The sequence below is a fragment of the Schistocerca americana genome, chromosome 4 (assembly GCF_021461395.2).
Source record: "Schistocerca americana isolate TAMUIC-IGC-003095 chromosome 4, iqSchAmer2.1, whole genome shotgun sequence".
NCBI classification, from domain to species: domain Eukaryota; kingdom Metazoa; phylum Arthropoda; class Insecta; order Orthoptera; family Acrididae; genus Schistocerca; species Schistocerca americana.
In genome coordinates, this window is record NC_060122.1 from 666,769,038 (window position 1) to 666,787,545 (window position 18,508).

An 18,508-nucleotide genomic window follows, 5' to 3' on the forward strand; every position below is an offset into this window, starting at 1 on the left:
TGGACAACCATCACTAGGAGGCACAGATCACGGTCTGTGAAAAACTGGTCAATTACGAGCCCCTTACAGGCTAAGTGGTACTCCCACCACAGGGGGCAGTGTGCATTGAAGTCCCCAAGTAGGAGAAAATGGAGGGGGGGGGGGGGGGGAGCAGTTATTAGATTTATGGGGTCAATTCAACACAAGTGGCTTGCTTAGAGGTAGGTAACATTGCAAATGGGCATTGCTGAGGTCGTTTGCACCCCCACCACTATTACCTCCAAGGAGCTGCAAAAGGGAATCCATTCACTGACATTTGTATGAACAAAAGTACAGAACTCTCCAGGTGCCCTCTTGAGACCAGCATGGTTCCAAAAGAATGCACAATAACCATGGAGCATTGGAGAATGGTCATCATCGAAGTGCATTTCTTTGATAACAATCCAAACCGCAGAAGAGGAAATAATATGATGTAGTTCCAGCAGGTGGCAGTAGTATCCACTAGAATTCCACTGAATGATCATGTGACTGTTGGCCAGGAGGACTGGTTATGCCACAGGATCAGTGTCTGTAACTAGTGGGGATGCAACCACATCCACAAAAATCGCTTCAGAATCAGACTGCAATGGGGATCTGGTACATCCAGGGGTGCTGCAGGATCATCATCTTCCTCCTCCTCCTCCTCCTCCTCCTCCTCCTCCGTTTGTTAAAAAGGTTATCCACACTGAGCATGAGGACGGAAAAGAGCAGACAGCTCTGGGGCTCATTCACCCATTGTTTAGCGTCGAGCCTCCGGTCCAGGAGTTGCCCTATAACCAGTCCAGTAGATGCCAAAGAAAAATGCTTCTCCAGCCGGGTGCAGAAAGCGATTCCCAAAGAATGTACTGCAGGAACCACAGGAGAGGAGAGATGTGGGAGATCTGGTTTGGGGAATGTAGGGGTAGTGGGGAGGAAGCCAATGGTTGCAATGTTAGCCTGACTAATAGTCATATCCACAGGATGTGCATGTTCCTATTGCTTCTGGGTCTCAGCAAACACCAGATGGTCAATATATTTGTACTCTTGAGTCTTCTGTTCCTATTGGGCGAACTGGCAAGATGAAGGGTGATGTTCTGCACATTTGTAAAAAAAAGTGAGTGTTCGCAAGGATTTGTGGAATGATTGTCCACAGCTGCCACATTGTGGGGCCCCCGATACAGTGGGATGACGTATGCCCAAAGTGCAAACATCTGATTCATCTCTCAGATGGTGGGCCATACCATCACACCTGTACACTATGACCTTAACTTTCTACAGGACATTCCCTCCTAAGGCTGAGATAAAGGTACCTTGGTGGGAGACAATGGGAAGAGACATTAAAGGTAGTTGAAATTTATTTCTTTTGTAGAGCAGGAGAAAATTAGCAACACACTTGCAACAGAAATAAGTTAATGAATCCTATTCTAAAACTGAAAGTTCAGTTTATTTGATGGAGCCTGTGTACAATTGTACAGGAAAAGTTTAATCAGATATTTCCCTGAATGAGATCCCAGAGTTACAAAATGTTAAGTAAAAATATGAAGAAGCTTGTAATTTCAGCAGTTTCTCTTTACTCCGTGTCACATCAACACTCATGCCTATATCTTACTTCATACATACTTCCCAAAATGTGTTAAATGACTGAATTTAAATGCAAGTGCCAGTACTGCCCCCTCCCCCCTCCCCGTAACTGAATATTTACGAAGTATTTTTTTGTTGATTGTGATCCACAGCTTTCTTAAACTGTAGAAATGACTGGTCACACAATAAAGGATAAATTAAACAGAAGCTTAAGATGTTACATGTCATTCCTACAATGCATATTTACAGTTGACGCCAAATTATTAATGAGTAATTATTGGCAGTTATGCAGAGGTTGCTGTTATTTTAGTTAATACTGCCTACGTGAAAGATAAAGTTCTTTCTTACCTTGTTTGTAAGACACTGGCGGAAGTCTGATGGCATATCACTCACTGACACTCTGTCATGTGGCCTTTTTGGTCCACTAACTGAAGACACTACAGTACCCAAATCCAAAGTCACAACCTCCGAGAAAACAGGATCTTGGGACGGGTCAGAGTAATTACGAAACATTTTCACACGCTTCAAATACTCTTCAATAATTTTAACTTTTTCCTCTGAGCGATCTGGAAAAATAGTTAAGCAGGTAATGGCAGAGCACAATATATGGCATTACAATTAGTAAATTACTAGGAAAGCTATGTTATATTTTATCTCTTAAGGCCTATAATGGAAGTAAAACCAATTAGATAAATTATTTATAATACTGCAACAGGTCAGCGGGCATATCAGTCATTAGCTTCCAAAATGTTTTCTTCATTAGAAGTAGGGGAGGGAGGAGTGGGGAAGTGGAGTAGGCAGCAACAGAAATACAAGGGTGGTTTGAAAAGTTCTCGGAATCACCACGAGAGTCAGTGTTACTGCAACAAGATGTTCACGTGATAGTCATGGGACTGTTGCCTGTAAACATGTGCCATGTCAGTGTTCTTGGAAGAGAGCTGCAGTGGTGACATGGCTCTGTTGTTGTTGTCGTTGTTGTTGTTGTTGTTGTTGTATAGTGATTTGCGAAGATGGAGGGGGAAAAAATAATAAAGATTTGAGCAGTGATTAAGTACTTCATAAAGAAAGGTATGAAAGCAAAGGACATTCATGTCAATTTCCAGAATACACTGGGGGTGGGGGGCCTCTGCTCCTTCATATTCAACTGTTGCCAAATGGACAAATGAATTTAAATTTGGTAAGGGGAGCTTAAATGATGATCCGCAGAGTGGTCAGCCAAGATGTGTCACTACTCCAGAAATCATTGCAAAAGTGCACAAAATGGTCATGGAGGATTGCCGACAAAGTACGTGAAATTGCTCATGCTTCCCAGGTGTCATCTAAAAGGGTACATCACATTTTAACTGAAGAATTAGATATGAAAAAATTATCTGCAAGATGGGTGCCACAACTATTGATGCTGGATCAAAAACGCGAGAGAATGGCAAAAACACGAACTCAGGTATGAACGTCGTCACACCAACCTTACCCACCTGATATGGCTCTGTCAGACTTCCATCTCTTACCAAAGCTGAAAATTTTTCTGGGTGGACAAAGATTCACTTCAAACAAAGAATTGATTGCCGGAGTTGACAACTATTTTGCAAGCCTGGTGGAAACTCATTTTCGAGATGGGATCAAGCCACTGGAACATCATTGGACCAAGTACATTAATCTATAAGGAGATACAGTGAAAAATTAAAAAAAAGTTTCAGTGATGTAAGTACTTTTTTCCTAGAACTTTTCAAACCTCCCATGTAAATTTATGAATTCTGTCATCTCCTAAATCAAGGGGTGGCTTTGGAAAATTAAATAGTGAAGGCAATACACAATCAAATAGACAAAATGACAAAGCCTGGTATAGAAATCCTTGGATATCACAGAAGATATTGAATTTAATTGAGGAAAGGAGAAAATAAAACTGCTGCAAATGAAGCAGGCAAAACAGAATACAAATATCTAAAAATGAGTTACACTAAGCACAAAATGGCTCAGCTGGAATGGCTAGAGAGCAAAAGTAGGTATACAGAAGCATATATAACTAAAGATAGATACCAGCTACAGGAAAATTGAAGATGCATTTTGGAGAAAATGGAAGCAGCTGTATGAATATCAGAAGTACCAGTATTAAGCTAAGAAGGTAGAGCTGAGAGGTGGAATGAATATATGGAGAGGCTACACAGGGAAATGAACTTTAAGGCAATATTATAGAAAGAGGAAATATATGAAAGGACACATTCAGAGACAAGGAGTCACCTATTTAATATTGGAGCGAAGTGGGGGAGGGGGGGGGGGGCGGGGAAGCAAAGAGAAGAGTACTATCAGCTGGTTCATAAGACGTGGGTTTCAATAATCACAGAGTGATAAGTTCTTTCACTGGATAGAGTAGGATGGTGAGCTGCATCAAATGATTCTTCAGACTGAAGATGAGAACCTACTACAAATTAGGTCATTTTCCATATTTTCGTGATAACAGTAAGCAGTAAGAAAAAATAATATACAATGAGTTATTTTTTGAACAATGCCAAATAGCGGATTTCCTGTATTACAAAATTGAGATTAAGCTATTTACTATTTTTGATTCACTTATATGTAAAGCTAGTGGCTTACAATACTTTCATACTACAGTGATTAATTAAAAAACTATTAAATTACTTACTTGTTTGCTGTAAGTAGGCTAAGCTCATGTTGTCGACAGGAAAAAATCCTACAGTGGCACCATATTCTGGACACATATTGCTGATAGTTGCACGGTCAGCAACAGATAATTCACTAACACCAGGTCCAAAAAATTCTACAAACTTTCCGACTACTCCTATTTGCCTCAGGTGCTGTAAGAAAAAAATACTTTAAACCTACAGAAAGCACCAGTATGTACAATAATTTTGAACAACGAAGCTAAAGATAAATAATTTTTAGTGGAAACTAAGAAAGTAAATGAACAAAGAATGTGTGAAAATTCAACTGTTTGCAATGATAGGCTTTGAACCCTGGTCATGGCTACATCCCCCCCCTTTTAGTAGTTATACTATTATTATTATTAGTAGTAGTAGTAGTAGTAGTAGTAGTAGTAGTGGTGGTGGTGGTGGTGGTGGTGGTGGCGGTGGTGGTGTGCAACAAATGGCACTATCTACTCATGCCTTACAACTGGACTCTAAAGCTATTTCTCGACGCTGTGAGACTAGCGCCTATGGGCAAAATGAAATGCCAATAGGTTTGATCTGACCAATGGTGGGTATGTTAGCAAATGATGAACTTTTACGTAACTAAGGAGTAGAAAGTCTTTCAAATGATACTCTAATCAGTGGGCAGTGAGCAATGTTACAGAAGTGAGTTAGCCTGACTGGCCGTGTTTCTGCCACCAATTGATTTCTGTAGAGTAGTTTCACCAACAAGTTTTGAACGCTTAAGAAATAGTGGCTTCTTCCCATATATCAGGGAGGATCGGAAGTAATGCACAATAATTTATTTGTCTCTGGTATTGCAGCTGGAATGTTGAAATTTCATGACAATGTACTTTCAAGTTTGTGCTACGGAGAATATTTTGTTTTCACATGCAGTTTTAGTGAGAAGCCCAAACTACAAAACAAATATGGTGTTTACCCTCATCAATTTCTGAAGCGCAGTGAAGCATAGTTCAATATTTGTGAGCCAACTGGCATAAACTGAGTGAAATTAATTCACAGGACATGTATGGGGATGACTATATAGGTCATTGCAATGTCTCCAGGTGGTGCGGATTCTTCCAAGAGGGCTGCATAAATCTTAGTTATTTCATCATGTTCCAGGTGGCCTGCAGCAGTTGCAGTCCCGCAGAATGCCAGAGCCGCTGAGACAGCAATTTTGAACGACCAGCATGTGAAACTGGGTGCCTAGGAACCTGACAGGCAACTACAAGTGCCAGCGAATGATAAGTTTGGATCACTTAATGCATTAAGCCACAGAAGGGCATGACTTCCTAAAACGAATCATCACTGGTGACGAGTGTGGGCATACCACTACAAGCTCGAAACAGAGCAGCCCTCTATGGAGTGGAAATGTGCTGGTTCCACAGTATGAAAAGAATCCAACTGACTCAATGTGCTAGGAAAGTGCTTGTGACACTGTTCAACGTATTCATGTAATGTTACTGGTGGACTTTGAGGAACACGGGACCAGTGTGTATGCTGCAGAATCCATTGAAACTTTAAGATGGGTCATGTCCTTCTAACAAACACTGCTTATGGTGTCAAACTTCTTAATGACAATGCTTCTTTTCATGAGAAAACTGTCAAATTTTCTGCGGTAGGTGCTCCAGCATCTGTCATACAGTCCAGACCTTGCACCATCAGACTTTCATCTGTGTGCTTCCACAAAGAAATTCCTGACCGGCAAACACTGACAGATGTGGAAGGGATATCAGCAGTTCGCAGATGGCTACACTCTAACCAAAAGGACTTCTACGAACATGGCATACTGGAACTGGTACCACAATGGGAGAAATGTGTTGAGAACATTGGTGACTATGTACAAAAGTAGATAAAAGATGTAAGTTCAGTACCTTAAATGTATTCACAATTGCTAACATGGACAACAATCAGGTGTAGAATGGAATGATGACAATGAAAATTTGTGCCAGTTTCCCACTTATCACGAGTGATTGCCTTAAGACTTTGCTATCCACGCACTACTCATGGCCAGACTCAAACTTCCACATGTTGTCAAGGATGTGTCTACTCCTTGTTCTCTTACATCCACCATGTATATTCCCATAAAGAAGACAGAAGACCTTTAACTTTAAAGTCACTTGCTTGGTTTCAGCGGATAAATATAATTGCAGTGCCTGTTTTATTTTGATTTACAATGCAAAGTTCCTTTGGACACGTGTGGCCTGTCCAAAGGAATAGGCATTGCGGTGACTAAATCCATAACAAAATACATTAAATCTAGTCGCAACTGCAGATATGGACTATCATCAGCTGTAGAACGAAATGACAAAAATGAAAATTTGTCCAGGACTAGCACTTCCTGCTTTCTGGATAAACTTTGCGTGGTAAATCTGAATAACGCAACAGGCACCGATTGTTAAGTTCATTCATGATTTTTTGTTTTGTTAGCTATTAAACTTTGAGGTAACAATCTTCCCTCATAAGTATAAAGCCAAAAGGTGTCAATAAGAACATCTTATAACCTTCTGAAGCTAATTTCAAAGTACTTTGGATCAAGTAAGGTAACTTTATTGTAGACAAACCTTTGTTATAGTCAACACCAAATCTGTTGATGTTGCATACTGATTTAACTTTCCTTCTATTTTGTAACCCACCACTTGGGGCAACAACATAGTTATTGCTTGACCCAGCATGACTGCTTCAGCTTCAATACCTGTAGAAACAAATTAAAGTGAATTAGAACACATGGTAGACCATAATTTTTTCACAGTGATTGACAAAACAACTTAAACTTACTAGAAATTCTTTGGCTGCTCAGATGTTCTTCCTATATGCCGAGCTGAGTACTATGTTGTCATTGCACAATGCGTCTACCTGAGCTAAGTAGCCTGAATATGGCTTTCTGCCTGGGCTAGGATGATGATGATGATTTGTTGAGGGCAACACCAACACCCAGGCCCCGGGCACAGAAAAACCCAATCTGGCAGGGAATCGAATCCGGGACCCTGTGATCCAAAGGCAGCAATGCTAGCCACTAAACCACGAGCTGTGGACACCCGAGCCAGGACTACTCAAGCAGTCGCCTTGTATTGAATACCTTTAAAGCACTTTATGCAACATCTCCTTCTGTCACTAATTGGTCCTTACACCTTGTAGGTGTAAAAATAGGATTAAGAATGTGAAGCTTCTCTATGAATTTATGGTTTTTACAACTACTCTGAAGATAACTCTTCAACAGTTTCTAATCTGATTTTGGTAATATATTCCAAAAGTTAATGTCTCTTTCAAATTCTACATATCTGGAAGAACTATCAATTAAATCACATGTTGAAACATGATTACTATGGTGTTGCACCTCCTGATGTAGATAGCTTAGGATTGCTGTTGACCTGGCTAGAAGCAGCAATTCAAAACTCTTTCCTTTGTATGTAATACCTGATCAGTGTATTCTTGAACTTGGAAAATGCCTACGATACTACTTGGAGAAATGGACTTCTGGATAGTGTTGCTTATTCGTAGATGCCTTCTCCAGCTCCTGTACATTCTCCAGCCCTGCAAACAGCTACTCGACAACTGCATTTGACAATCAGCCAGTTGTAGAATGGGCTAACACCACGGGTTTCAAGTTCTCTTTGGAGAAAATTGTTGATTCTAATTGCTGTTACTCCCTTTTTTTAATTTACTTGTTTTAAATCTGGAGGATACAATTCTCACTTTTAAGGAAAAGGTGAAATAGGTGGCCCTCACTTTTGATGAACAACAAATGTGGCTGCCACTCAAAGACCTGAAATCACGATATTGTAGAGTGTGTAAGTCATAGGTGTTTAGAAGCAGACAAGGCACATCTGCTGTAATTTTATAAATCCCTCACACAGCCCAGCTTGAATACCACACACATCGATCAGCAAGGCCTTTATACTTCAAAATGATGGATGTGGTTCACCATGAGTGTTAGACTGTCAACTCTAGCTTATCCAATAAGTCTGGTTTGGTTTCTAGCTTATGTGCACAGGCTGGTGAGCCTCCACTGTCTATTCAACATTTTCTCAAGGTACACCAAGCACTCTGGGTTCTGTCTGTTTCAAAGTCATCAGCACTGGCAACCACTGCCTAGTCGCAGAGAACAAGGCCATTTGGGATCTGGGCAAAGGAGAGCCTTGAGACATTACATGTGGATGGAATTAAGGTTGAAAGCTAGACGTGGCATAGGGAAGTGTCTGGCTACTGAAGACACCCAGGTTATCTTTTGAATTGAATGGGTTTCGGGAAGAATTTTCCCAATATTTTTTAAAAATAAATTTTACAATGTTCTGAACTACCACCCAATTTTATTAGAGTTTACACTGATAGATCTAAAGTCGTCCTCATATGGGGCACGATAGCTAACTTTGACGTGGAGCTGTGAGGGAGGGGGTGGGGTGGGGGGGGGGGGGGGGGGGGGGGGAAGAAGACAGGCAACAGTGCAGTCGTTGCCATAATGCAGAAATGAAACAATTTATCTGATCTCACACAGGGCATGATGATAGGCTTTCAGGCCATGGGTGGAAGCACTTCCAAAATGGATAATTCTGTAAACGGTTCACACACTGCCGTGGTTAAAGTACACTGTGAACAGCAAAATGGTGCTATCCAAAACGTGCACCGAGGCAACTGGTGCACCATGGGCCATAGACAACAGGAGTGAACAATGACTGTGGAGATGTTTATGGAAAAACAGGTGTGCAACCTATCAACCAAATCAACCAGGGGGTTACCAACAGTGTCTCCTCGATGGGGCCTCTACAGCATGTGCCTGGTTGATGCAACCATGTTAACTGCTGTTCATTGGTGATGAAGACTAGAATTTATACCTAAATATCAGAACTGGACATACACTACGTGGTGACAGGTGTCCTCTTCAGAAAAATCACATTTTATGCACCATCAGATACATGGCCATTGGAATATACAGTGTGAATCACTTGAAATCAAACAGCCTGCAACAACTGTTGGAAGGATCCAGGCTGGAGGAGCAAGCATTATGGTCTTTAGAACATTTTAATCATTCTAGAAGGGACACAGGATCAATACAATTACGCATTTATGATTGGTGACCATATCCATCCCTAAATGGAATTTGGTTTTCTTAGGCACAATGGCCTTTGCCAGCAGGACAATGCAATGTGCCCCACAGCTCACAGTGTATGTGTACGGTTCGAAGCGGACAAGGACGAGCTTACGTTAACCCCCCCCCCCCCCCCCCCCCTCCCGCGCACCAATCAAAGACCTTGTAACTAAACTGAATCAATGATTTGTGGAACCATCTCGATCATATTCATGCTCATGCTCAACCAAGAAACCTAGTGCAGCTGGCCATAGGTCTGAAGTCAGCATGGCTTCAAATCCCTGTCTGCACATTTACTGACTATTTTGCTATTTTCTTATAGACAACTATGCCATCTGCAAACAGTCTTAGGGAGTGCCTGACAGTTTCTGCTAGATCATTTTCATCTGTGTACAATGCAAAAAGTAATGATCCTATCACATTTCCTATGGGTACTCTGGAGATTGTTTTAACATCCATGTTTTCTACAAAGCTGTGGTTCTTTCTTATTAAATTAACAGAAATAATTTCCATAAAATTTGATGTTATCTAAATAGAAGTGCACTCTCTGGAGTGAGCGTGTCCAGTTTTGTGAAGTTTTATAAGCTGATGTCCTTACTGACTGGAAACGGAACTTTCCTTTTTGTCTTTAAAATGTTCATAGATATTGAAGTGTTTAAGCATGTACACTACAGACAAAACAACAGGACAACAATACAAACAAGGAAAAAAATGTATGTTTTATAGGGTTGCATTCGCAAATCATGTTTACTAGCACGTCCCATGTGATGCAGGCACTGTCTCTCATGAGGTTAGATTTCCCGTCCATGTTAGCAGCCTTGTCCTTTATGAGGATGGCTGCTCTGTCATGGTCTCTGAATGTATCCTTGGCATAGGACTCCTGGAGCAGTGTACTATATGGAATGGTCTGCTATCCTAAGGGGCAGATGAGAAGACATCATAACAAGAAATTCACTTGCTCAGATTCCCAAAGCACCCTTTTTGCTATTGTTCAGATGTCTAAGATGTCGTTCTTATCTTTCAAAAGCAGGAAAAGGAAATAAATTTCTGTTGGATTTCTGAGCACATAATGACCTGGGAAGGGAACCTGTCAACAAGGCTTATTCCCCTCAACTTCCTGCAAGCTGTTTCGTTCCAATGTGGACAGGCAATCACCAATGTGACCCAGAAGATGAAGTGTTAGTACGAGGAGCAACAAGATGCAGTCAGTGAAACCTTTCGTGTGACTGTGGCTTACCAACTTTCAAAAATGATGCGCTTTCAAAAATGATGCTCTTCCAAGGCCATAAGTAAGTTGTTTCCCCTTAACACGTGGCTTCATCTTATGGTAGGAGTGTGTCAAAGATGTGCAACACAGCTTTCAATACTGGATTTTTAATTGTGTGTTTTTTGTATGATGACCTGAGAGCAGACCTACATATCTCACAGAACCTGCCCTCTATTTTAGATGACAAAGATGAGAGGTTCGTTTTTTAAGGTTGTGTGTATCATCAGGGCTTTTCCCAAAACATTTGGTTTGAGATTTTAGTGTACTGCAGAAGTTCTTTGATCACCCAATCATTTATAAGTAATCTGGCCCTTTTTTGAAAGTATCTGTGCTGCTATTTTATACAATTACTTCAGGTGTTTTATCTGAATTTTATGAAAGATCTTCCAAGAATCTCTTGATGCCAGTGTCGTGTTTTAAAATCATGTATGATTGTACTGTTTGTTTTAATTTTTAACTAGATTTTTCACCTATTTTTTCTGTGCAACGGTGCTAATGACCTGACCATTTAGTGTCCAAAACTACTAAATTCTAACAGCAGTCAAGGTCTAAATTCAAATTGATGATTAATTTTAGTCTTCACAGACACACTATAAAATCCCATGAGAAATGAGACTGATTTCCAAGCAGTTTAGGCAATTTGTGTAAACCTGTCACTAAATTTTATGTTACCAAGAGATTTCTGAGTCTTTAAAGGTACACATATGTGGGTCATAAAAATTGCATATTGCTGACAATATATCCCAACGTTTTTGTATGGCAACATAGCAGCAATACAAATTGCAGCCAATATACTACAACCTTACCAGCCACTATTGCCCGGTAATGTCTAGGGTAATACATTTTTGGACTAGAAGTGTTGAAGAGGCCACAGTACTGCCACTAAATGCAAGGATAGGAGCTAGTGGAAGTGACTGGAGGTCTGCTGCTTTTAAATCATACCAGGAATAAAACGAGAAATAAAGAGAGACTTTTGGATATATGCTCTGTTTTAAGTAAGTGGAATGCTTAAAAAAAAATGTAACTCGTGAACTGATACTTGATACATATCTTTTCTGGAATTTTATCAAAATGTAGAAACAATTTCGAATATATTGTAAAGCAATTGGTCCAAGATGGCTGAAACCAATAGAATAAAAGAAACTGTAAACCAGTTGTAACCTGACTGGCAATCACTCTTCAGTTTTTAGCAACTCTTGATTCGTACAGAAGTTTAATGTACCACCAGAGTGCACTACACATAAGCCTCTTGGTACATGAAGTATGAAGTGCTTTGATAACACTGAAGTATTTCACTATGGTAAGTCTGAAATAAGAGTACATTTTATTTATATTGTTGCACACCAAAATAGCAAGGGAATGAGAGAGAGAACATTCTTGTAAAGCCAAGATAGCAAGGGAATGGAAGAGAGAAGATTCTTCTAGGGCCCTACAGCCTGGCATTGCTCAAGTGCACGGAACTATCACCACGAGCTAGTCACTAGACACAAACATTTCGAAACGATCAATCAGTCACAAAAACTATGATATCAACACCTGCCTCTGTTTTTTCATAACATTATGTAGTAGGTATTAAGTAGGTTGCTACAACACCTATCACACGTTTGACAAAGCTGTTGTGATAGTGAAACAAATGCATTAACCCAATACAGCAAAACTGAAGACTGACAATGACTCATAATGAGCAATTCTGTCACTATAAATGACATCACACAGTAAAGTGGCCCCTCAATGCTATAAATGCTCCACCCCGCAAGCCTAGATGCAGTTGATCAGTAGGATTGATGGCATTTACGTCTTCGCACTCCATTCTCTGATTGTCATCTTATAACATCCTGTGTGAGATTGTTCCAATACTGTTCATACTCTCGCTCCCCTATGTGATGACCACAAATATGAAAACAAAGAAATACAAACTAGCATCCAGTACTCAAGCCACCACTGCTCGTAGTCCACAGTCTACCATCACAGTTCCAGTTCAAGGCACAACGGCATCACGACATTCGACATCGCTCTCCATCTGATGGGACAACACAGGCAGACCTGAGAGGAACCGAGGGCTCTCAGGGCAGTGTGTGAGCCAAACACATACAGTACAATGTTATGGTGTCTTTTGTAGCAGACCAACTGATGGGAAGTGCCAATTGGCGGGCAACATGCCTCACTCAGTCACCGGCTTGTGCTTGGAACTGATGCAGCGATGCTTGGCAGCCCTGATTCTGCCTCTAGATCCAGCAGATTTCACTCCAAGGAATATAGGAAGTAATATTTAATCTTGTTTCATTGCAATGACACCACACACTTTGTTGTACCACCATCCTGATGAAATGGCACAGGTTTCCAGTCAGCACACAGAAACATATGAGGGTGGTTTGAAAATTTCTCAGAATGGAATACAAAAAAAGTACTTACATTGCTGAATTTTTTTTATTTTTCAACGTATTCTCCTTTAAATTAATGCACTTGGTCCAACAATGTTGCAGTGCCTTGATCGCATCTATAAAATGAGTTTCCTCCAGGCCTGCAAAATAGCTGTCAACTCCAGCAATCAGTTCTTTGTTTGAAGTGAATCTTCGTCCAACAAGAAAAATGTTCAGTTTTGGGAAGAGATGGAAATCTGATGGAGCCATATCAGGTGAATAAGGTGGGTGTGGCAACAATTCATAACTTAGTTCATGTAATTTTGCCATGTCCATTCTCATGCATTTTTGATCCAGTGCCAAGAGCCACAGCATCCATCTTGCAGATATTTTTTTCCATATCTAATTCTTCAGTTAAAACAGGATATGCCCTTTCAAATGACATCTGGCAAGCATGAGCAGTTTCACACACTTTCAATCTGTGATCCTTCACGACTATTTTGTGCACTTTTGCAATGATTTCTTGGCCGACCACTATGCGCATCATCATCTAAGCTCTCCCGACCAAATTTAAATTCATTTGTCTGCGTGGCAACAGTTGAATATGAAGAAGCAGATTCCCCAGTGTATTCTTGAAATCTGCATGAATGTCCTTTGCTTTCATACCTTTCTTTATGAAGTACTTAATCACTACTCAAATCTTTATTCCCCCCATCCCCCCCAATCTTCGGAAATCACTACGCAGAAACAACAACAGAGCCACGTCACCGCTGCAGCTCCCTTCCAAGAGCACTGACGTGGCACATGTTTAAAGACAACAGTCCAATGACCATCACATGAACAACTTGTTGCGCTAGCACTGACCTCTCATGGTGATTATGAGAACTTTTCAAACCATCCTCATAAAGCAGCTCACGAGACTGTGTTTCTGACCTTATCAGCAACAGCTTGACAACTGACCTTTTGTATACATTGATTGTATCCCAAAACTCTGATCAAAGATTAACTGAATTTACGAAATTTATAGTTCTCTTGTTAGTCCACTTCTCCACTGCTGCACACACACACACACACACACACACACACACACACACACACACACACACACACACACAAAAAAAAACACACACACACACACAAAAAAAAACACACACACACACAAAAAAAACACACACACACACACACACACACACACACACACACACACACACACACACACACACACACACACACACACACTAGACAAGACAGGTGGCTAGATGCATGCACACAAATTTTTAAAATTAGAACAAAAGTGAATTTTTTTCCACTTACATGCTTGACTGCACCATTGTGGGTGAGAAAAGTAGGAAACAAAGATGACAACAAGAAGGAAGCATTTACATAGAAGGTAGGAGATTAAATATTGCCCTGCAATATGAAATTTTCTCTACCTTTGGTTGGTTGGCAACACCAGCAACCTCTCAGCAATATATCGACAAATACCAGCAGTACACATCAATATTAGTGGAAAATATAGTTTTCTTAAATGCACCTTAAGAGAAGATTTCTGTCACAGAAAGCTAGGCACTTAAAATTCAATCAACAGAATTTTGATGGGTGTAATGTATTGACAAAAACCCAATGAGATTTTCAAGAATTATTATGCCAGTACAGCTTATACACACATATGTAGAGAATGGCCTTTGAAGTGTGGAGCTGTGGTATGATATTTACATTAAAAAATAAAAAAATTATAAAGACCCACCCACTGGTTTTTGCATTCTGAATTACTTCAGTCATTCCAATATTTGGAAACAGTATTAACGAATGGGATTAATCAATACTTTCAAAATATCCTCCTCTGGTTTCCTTTGCTTCTTCAGAGTGTCAACAATGTATTGCTATTTTATCTCCACCTTTCACACAACTTGCATTATCTGAACATAAAACATTTTACAGGCGTTCAGAGATACCGACACACATAACACAGAGAGAGAATTCATTTTATACCTTACATTTTTGTGTTAAATGTAATTGCATGAACCATTTTCTTTCACTCCTTCCGTATCTCTCTTTCTGATATTTGTGTACATTAACTCTTCATCCTTTCTGTATATCCCTTACCCAATGAAACCAAGATGTTGGCTGTTAAGAGTAAAAGAAGCTAGATCAATTTCATTGTAATTTTCCTACAGACATTTTTAAATTAAATGGTTATCCAATATGGTATCAATGGGTTTTCAGTATTCTGTGATTATTTTACATGCAGTTTTCTTGATCTGCTTAACTACGTTAAATGCAAAACAATCTCATATTTTACAGGTGTGCTACACACAGGAAGCAACAACTGTGTGTGCACATTCTGGTCAATGTTGCTGATGTTGGTGATAATATATGCACAAGATGTATTTGCTTGTGTTTTCCTTGCTGAACACAGCCTGGCCAAAAGCTAGAATGTGTAACAATCTTTTCATTGTGACTGTCTGAAACTCAACAGGGTCATCTTTATGGAGAGTGGCAATCTATCCTTTTCCCAATATTGTTGATTTTCCAACTTGGAGTTTCCATTGTTTGAACTCTGTATACAGGTAAACAATGTTTTTGAAGAAATGAAAGAATTCCACGACAAGGAAAATATCAACTTGTCTTTTTCAGTTCTGTCCAGCTGCTTATTCAGAAGTAACAAGAATTTAGTTTTCATGTCTCTTTTACGCATGTGAAATTTTCCTGAAATGGGAGAGCACAGATTGAAAAAATATCCCATCACCACCATCAGCTGATGACTTTCCTTGTCCTTCCATTTCAAAAACTTCTTTATTTCTAGTTTTGGCTTGTATCAGCATCACATAAGGAAGAGAAATGTGCGACAGATCTGCACTTCGTGTACCAGGCCATACCAGGCGGCATTTGCCTCACGTGTGGCACTTAGCTGCCAACCTTGTTGTTCGAAGCCTCCAATGTACCTCAAACATTTTATCAATCACGGAAAGACGTATCACTCTCCTTCAAAAAAAAATGTTAGCTATATTTTGTATGCAGCAATGTATGACTTAAAAAGCACCAAATGTTAACTGTCCAGCAACTACATTCCTCATTGAAACTTTTCAAAATATGCCCAGTGGTTTATTTATTTTTGAAATATCACAATAAATGTGGCAGCATCGAAAAGAAAACCAGTTCATTACCAAGCAATGATGTGTAACTATAGGACATAAAAAAAATAAAAAAAATGTTTTTAACCGAATAGTTGCCTTAGAATCCAATGAGAATGACTGCATTGCGGGGAACATACGCATATCTAGAAACCATAGTTTTTAATTATTTACACATGTAGCAAAAACTTTACAGAGAAACTAAGTAGAGAGATGGATGTAGCTTTGCTTCATTTACATTTTTTAATGCACATCTAATGAAACTAAACTTATATCTTAAGACACAATTGCATGAAGCAACCAGCGCTCCCTGCTACACCAGGCAATACCATACAGTAAAATGGCAATGCCTTATCGCTGTCATCCCAATGCTAACCAGTTAAGCTGCTTCAACTACTTTTGTAAGTGCTCAACCAATGTCTGGCCACAGAGAAGCATTCACCTCGCGACTCAGCACCAACCAGGACAGGAGCAACTGAATCACATCCTCCACCAGGGTTTCGACTATCTCTCATCATGCCCTGAAATGAGTGTCCACCCACTATCCTTCCCAGTGGTATTCCACCACCGACCAAACCTACACAATATTCTTGTCCATCCCTACACAAACCCTGCTCCCAACCCATTGCCTCATGGCTCATATTCCTGTAACAGACCTAGATGCAAGCCCTGTCCCATATATCCTACCACCACCACCACCACCACCACCACCACCACCACCACCTACTCCAGTCCAGTCACTGTCATCACCTATCCCATCAAAGGCAGGGCTACCTGTGAAACCAGACATGTGATCTACAAGCTAAGCTGCAACCACTCTGCTAAGTTCTGTGTGGGCATGAGAACCAACTATCTCTCTACATGAATGACCAAAATGAACTGTGGCTAAGAAACAGTGGGCCACCCAGTTGCTGAGCAAGCTGTCCAACACATTCTTTATTTCAATGGCTGCTTCACAGCCTACGCCATCTGGATCCCTCTCGCCAACACCAACTTTTCTGAATTGCGCAGGTGGGAACTCTCCCTACAACATATCCTACATTCCCATGAACCACCTGTCCTCAACCTTCTTTACTCATTGTCCTTTACCCACCTATCCACCTTCCCTGTTCCCATTCCAGTACTACACAGCCCTCTATTCCACCAACACACCAATAGTCTTTTTACTTCTCTACTTTCCTCCTGCCACACCCTCCCCCTCGTCCTGCCCTCTGTCAAGCCTCCCAACTGCACCTAGCTGCCCTACCCTCTCCCAACCTAGTCCCTGTATGCTCCCACAAGCAGCACTTTACTGTCCCCTGCTATCCCTCCTCTTCCCCACCCCAGCTGCCTCCTTACCTCCACCATCCAGTCTGCTCTCCCATCATGCACTGCTGCTTGTAATCTGGGCTTGGCAGCCAGAGACTGTGGTCATGTGTGCACGAATTGCATTTGCATAAGTGTATGTTGTCTAATTCTGATGATGGCCGGTTTGGCCAAAAGTTTTGTTTGACAGTGTCTTTTTGTTGTGCCTATCTGCAACTCAACATCTCCATATGTGGTGAGTAGCAACTATCCTTCTCATAATATTGTCGTTCCATCATGGATTTTCCATTGTTTGAAATTATTACATTATAAATTTGTTTTCAGTATTATTTTCCATTCTGAACGTTCTTAGTTCAATGTTTCTTAGTATGGTTTTTTTCTTTCAGGATGTTCTGAAAGGTAATTGATATATTTTGTAACCTAGTGTAATTTACAATGCTGGTAAGATCACATGATGCACATTATTCATAAACTGAGTACTCTGTTTTCACCAGTATTAAATTTGGAATGCATTTAAGCCCCTCCACAAACACCAGCTAGTCCAATAACTGTAAGTAATGTGACAAATGAATGTTCATTGAGTCAGTTTCATTGAACCCACACATATCTTACATAAATAGAGAACTAGGCAAGTCAGCGAATCTTACCTCCTTGCTGGCTTAACAATTACAGAACAGCAACGTAAGAAAAATGAAGTAACTTAAGTAAAAAGATATTTACAGGTGATACAAATTTAATGTCAGGCATAATTCTTACCTCCAACACCCCATCCAACAACACCCATTCCATTTATCATTGTAGTATGAGAATCAGTGCCTACAACTGAGTCAGGGTATAGTACTTCTGAGTCACTGAACACAACTCTTGCCAAATATTCCAGATTCACTTGATGCACAATTCCTGAACCCGGAGGCACTATTAACATGTTATGAAATGCCTTTGCTCCCCACTGAAAGGAACATTATGTAAAAGAAGTTATATTTCCACTCAAAGCACTCTTTACATGTAATGTGAAACAGTTAAAAATAAAACACTTAAGTAGTAGGTATAACAATCATAGTGATGCTATGGGATATGGAAATATATTTATTCTAGCCAACATACAATGTTGCACCACTACTGACCACTAATAC

The 18,508-nt window shown here is 40.3% G+C and overlaps 1 protein-coding gene across 1 annotated transcript in view; it reads right to left on the minus strand.

The window, feature by feature from the left end:
• Positions 1-18,508, minus strand: part of LOC124614011 (cytoplasmic aconitate hydratase-like) — a 321,152-nt gene that overhangs the window by 172,812 nt on the left and 129,832 nt on the right. Inside the window, exons 6-9 of the mRNA XM_047142827.1 lie at positions 18,132-18,324; positions 6,788-6,918; positions 4,217-4,388; positions 1,927-2,144 (exon numbers count right to left, since the gene is read on the minus strand). Coding sequence (XP_046998783.1) covers positions 1,927-2,144; positions 4,217-4,388; positions 6,788-6,918; positions 18,132-18,324 — 714 coding nt within the window. The remainder of the gene's footprint in view (positions 1-1,926; positions 2,145-4,216; positions 4,389-6,787; positions 6,919-18,131; positions 18,325-18,508) is intronic.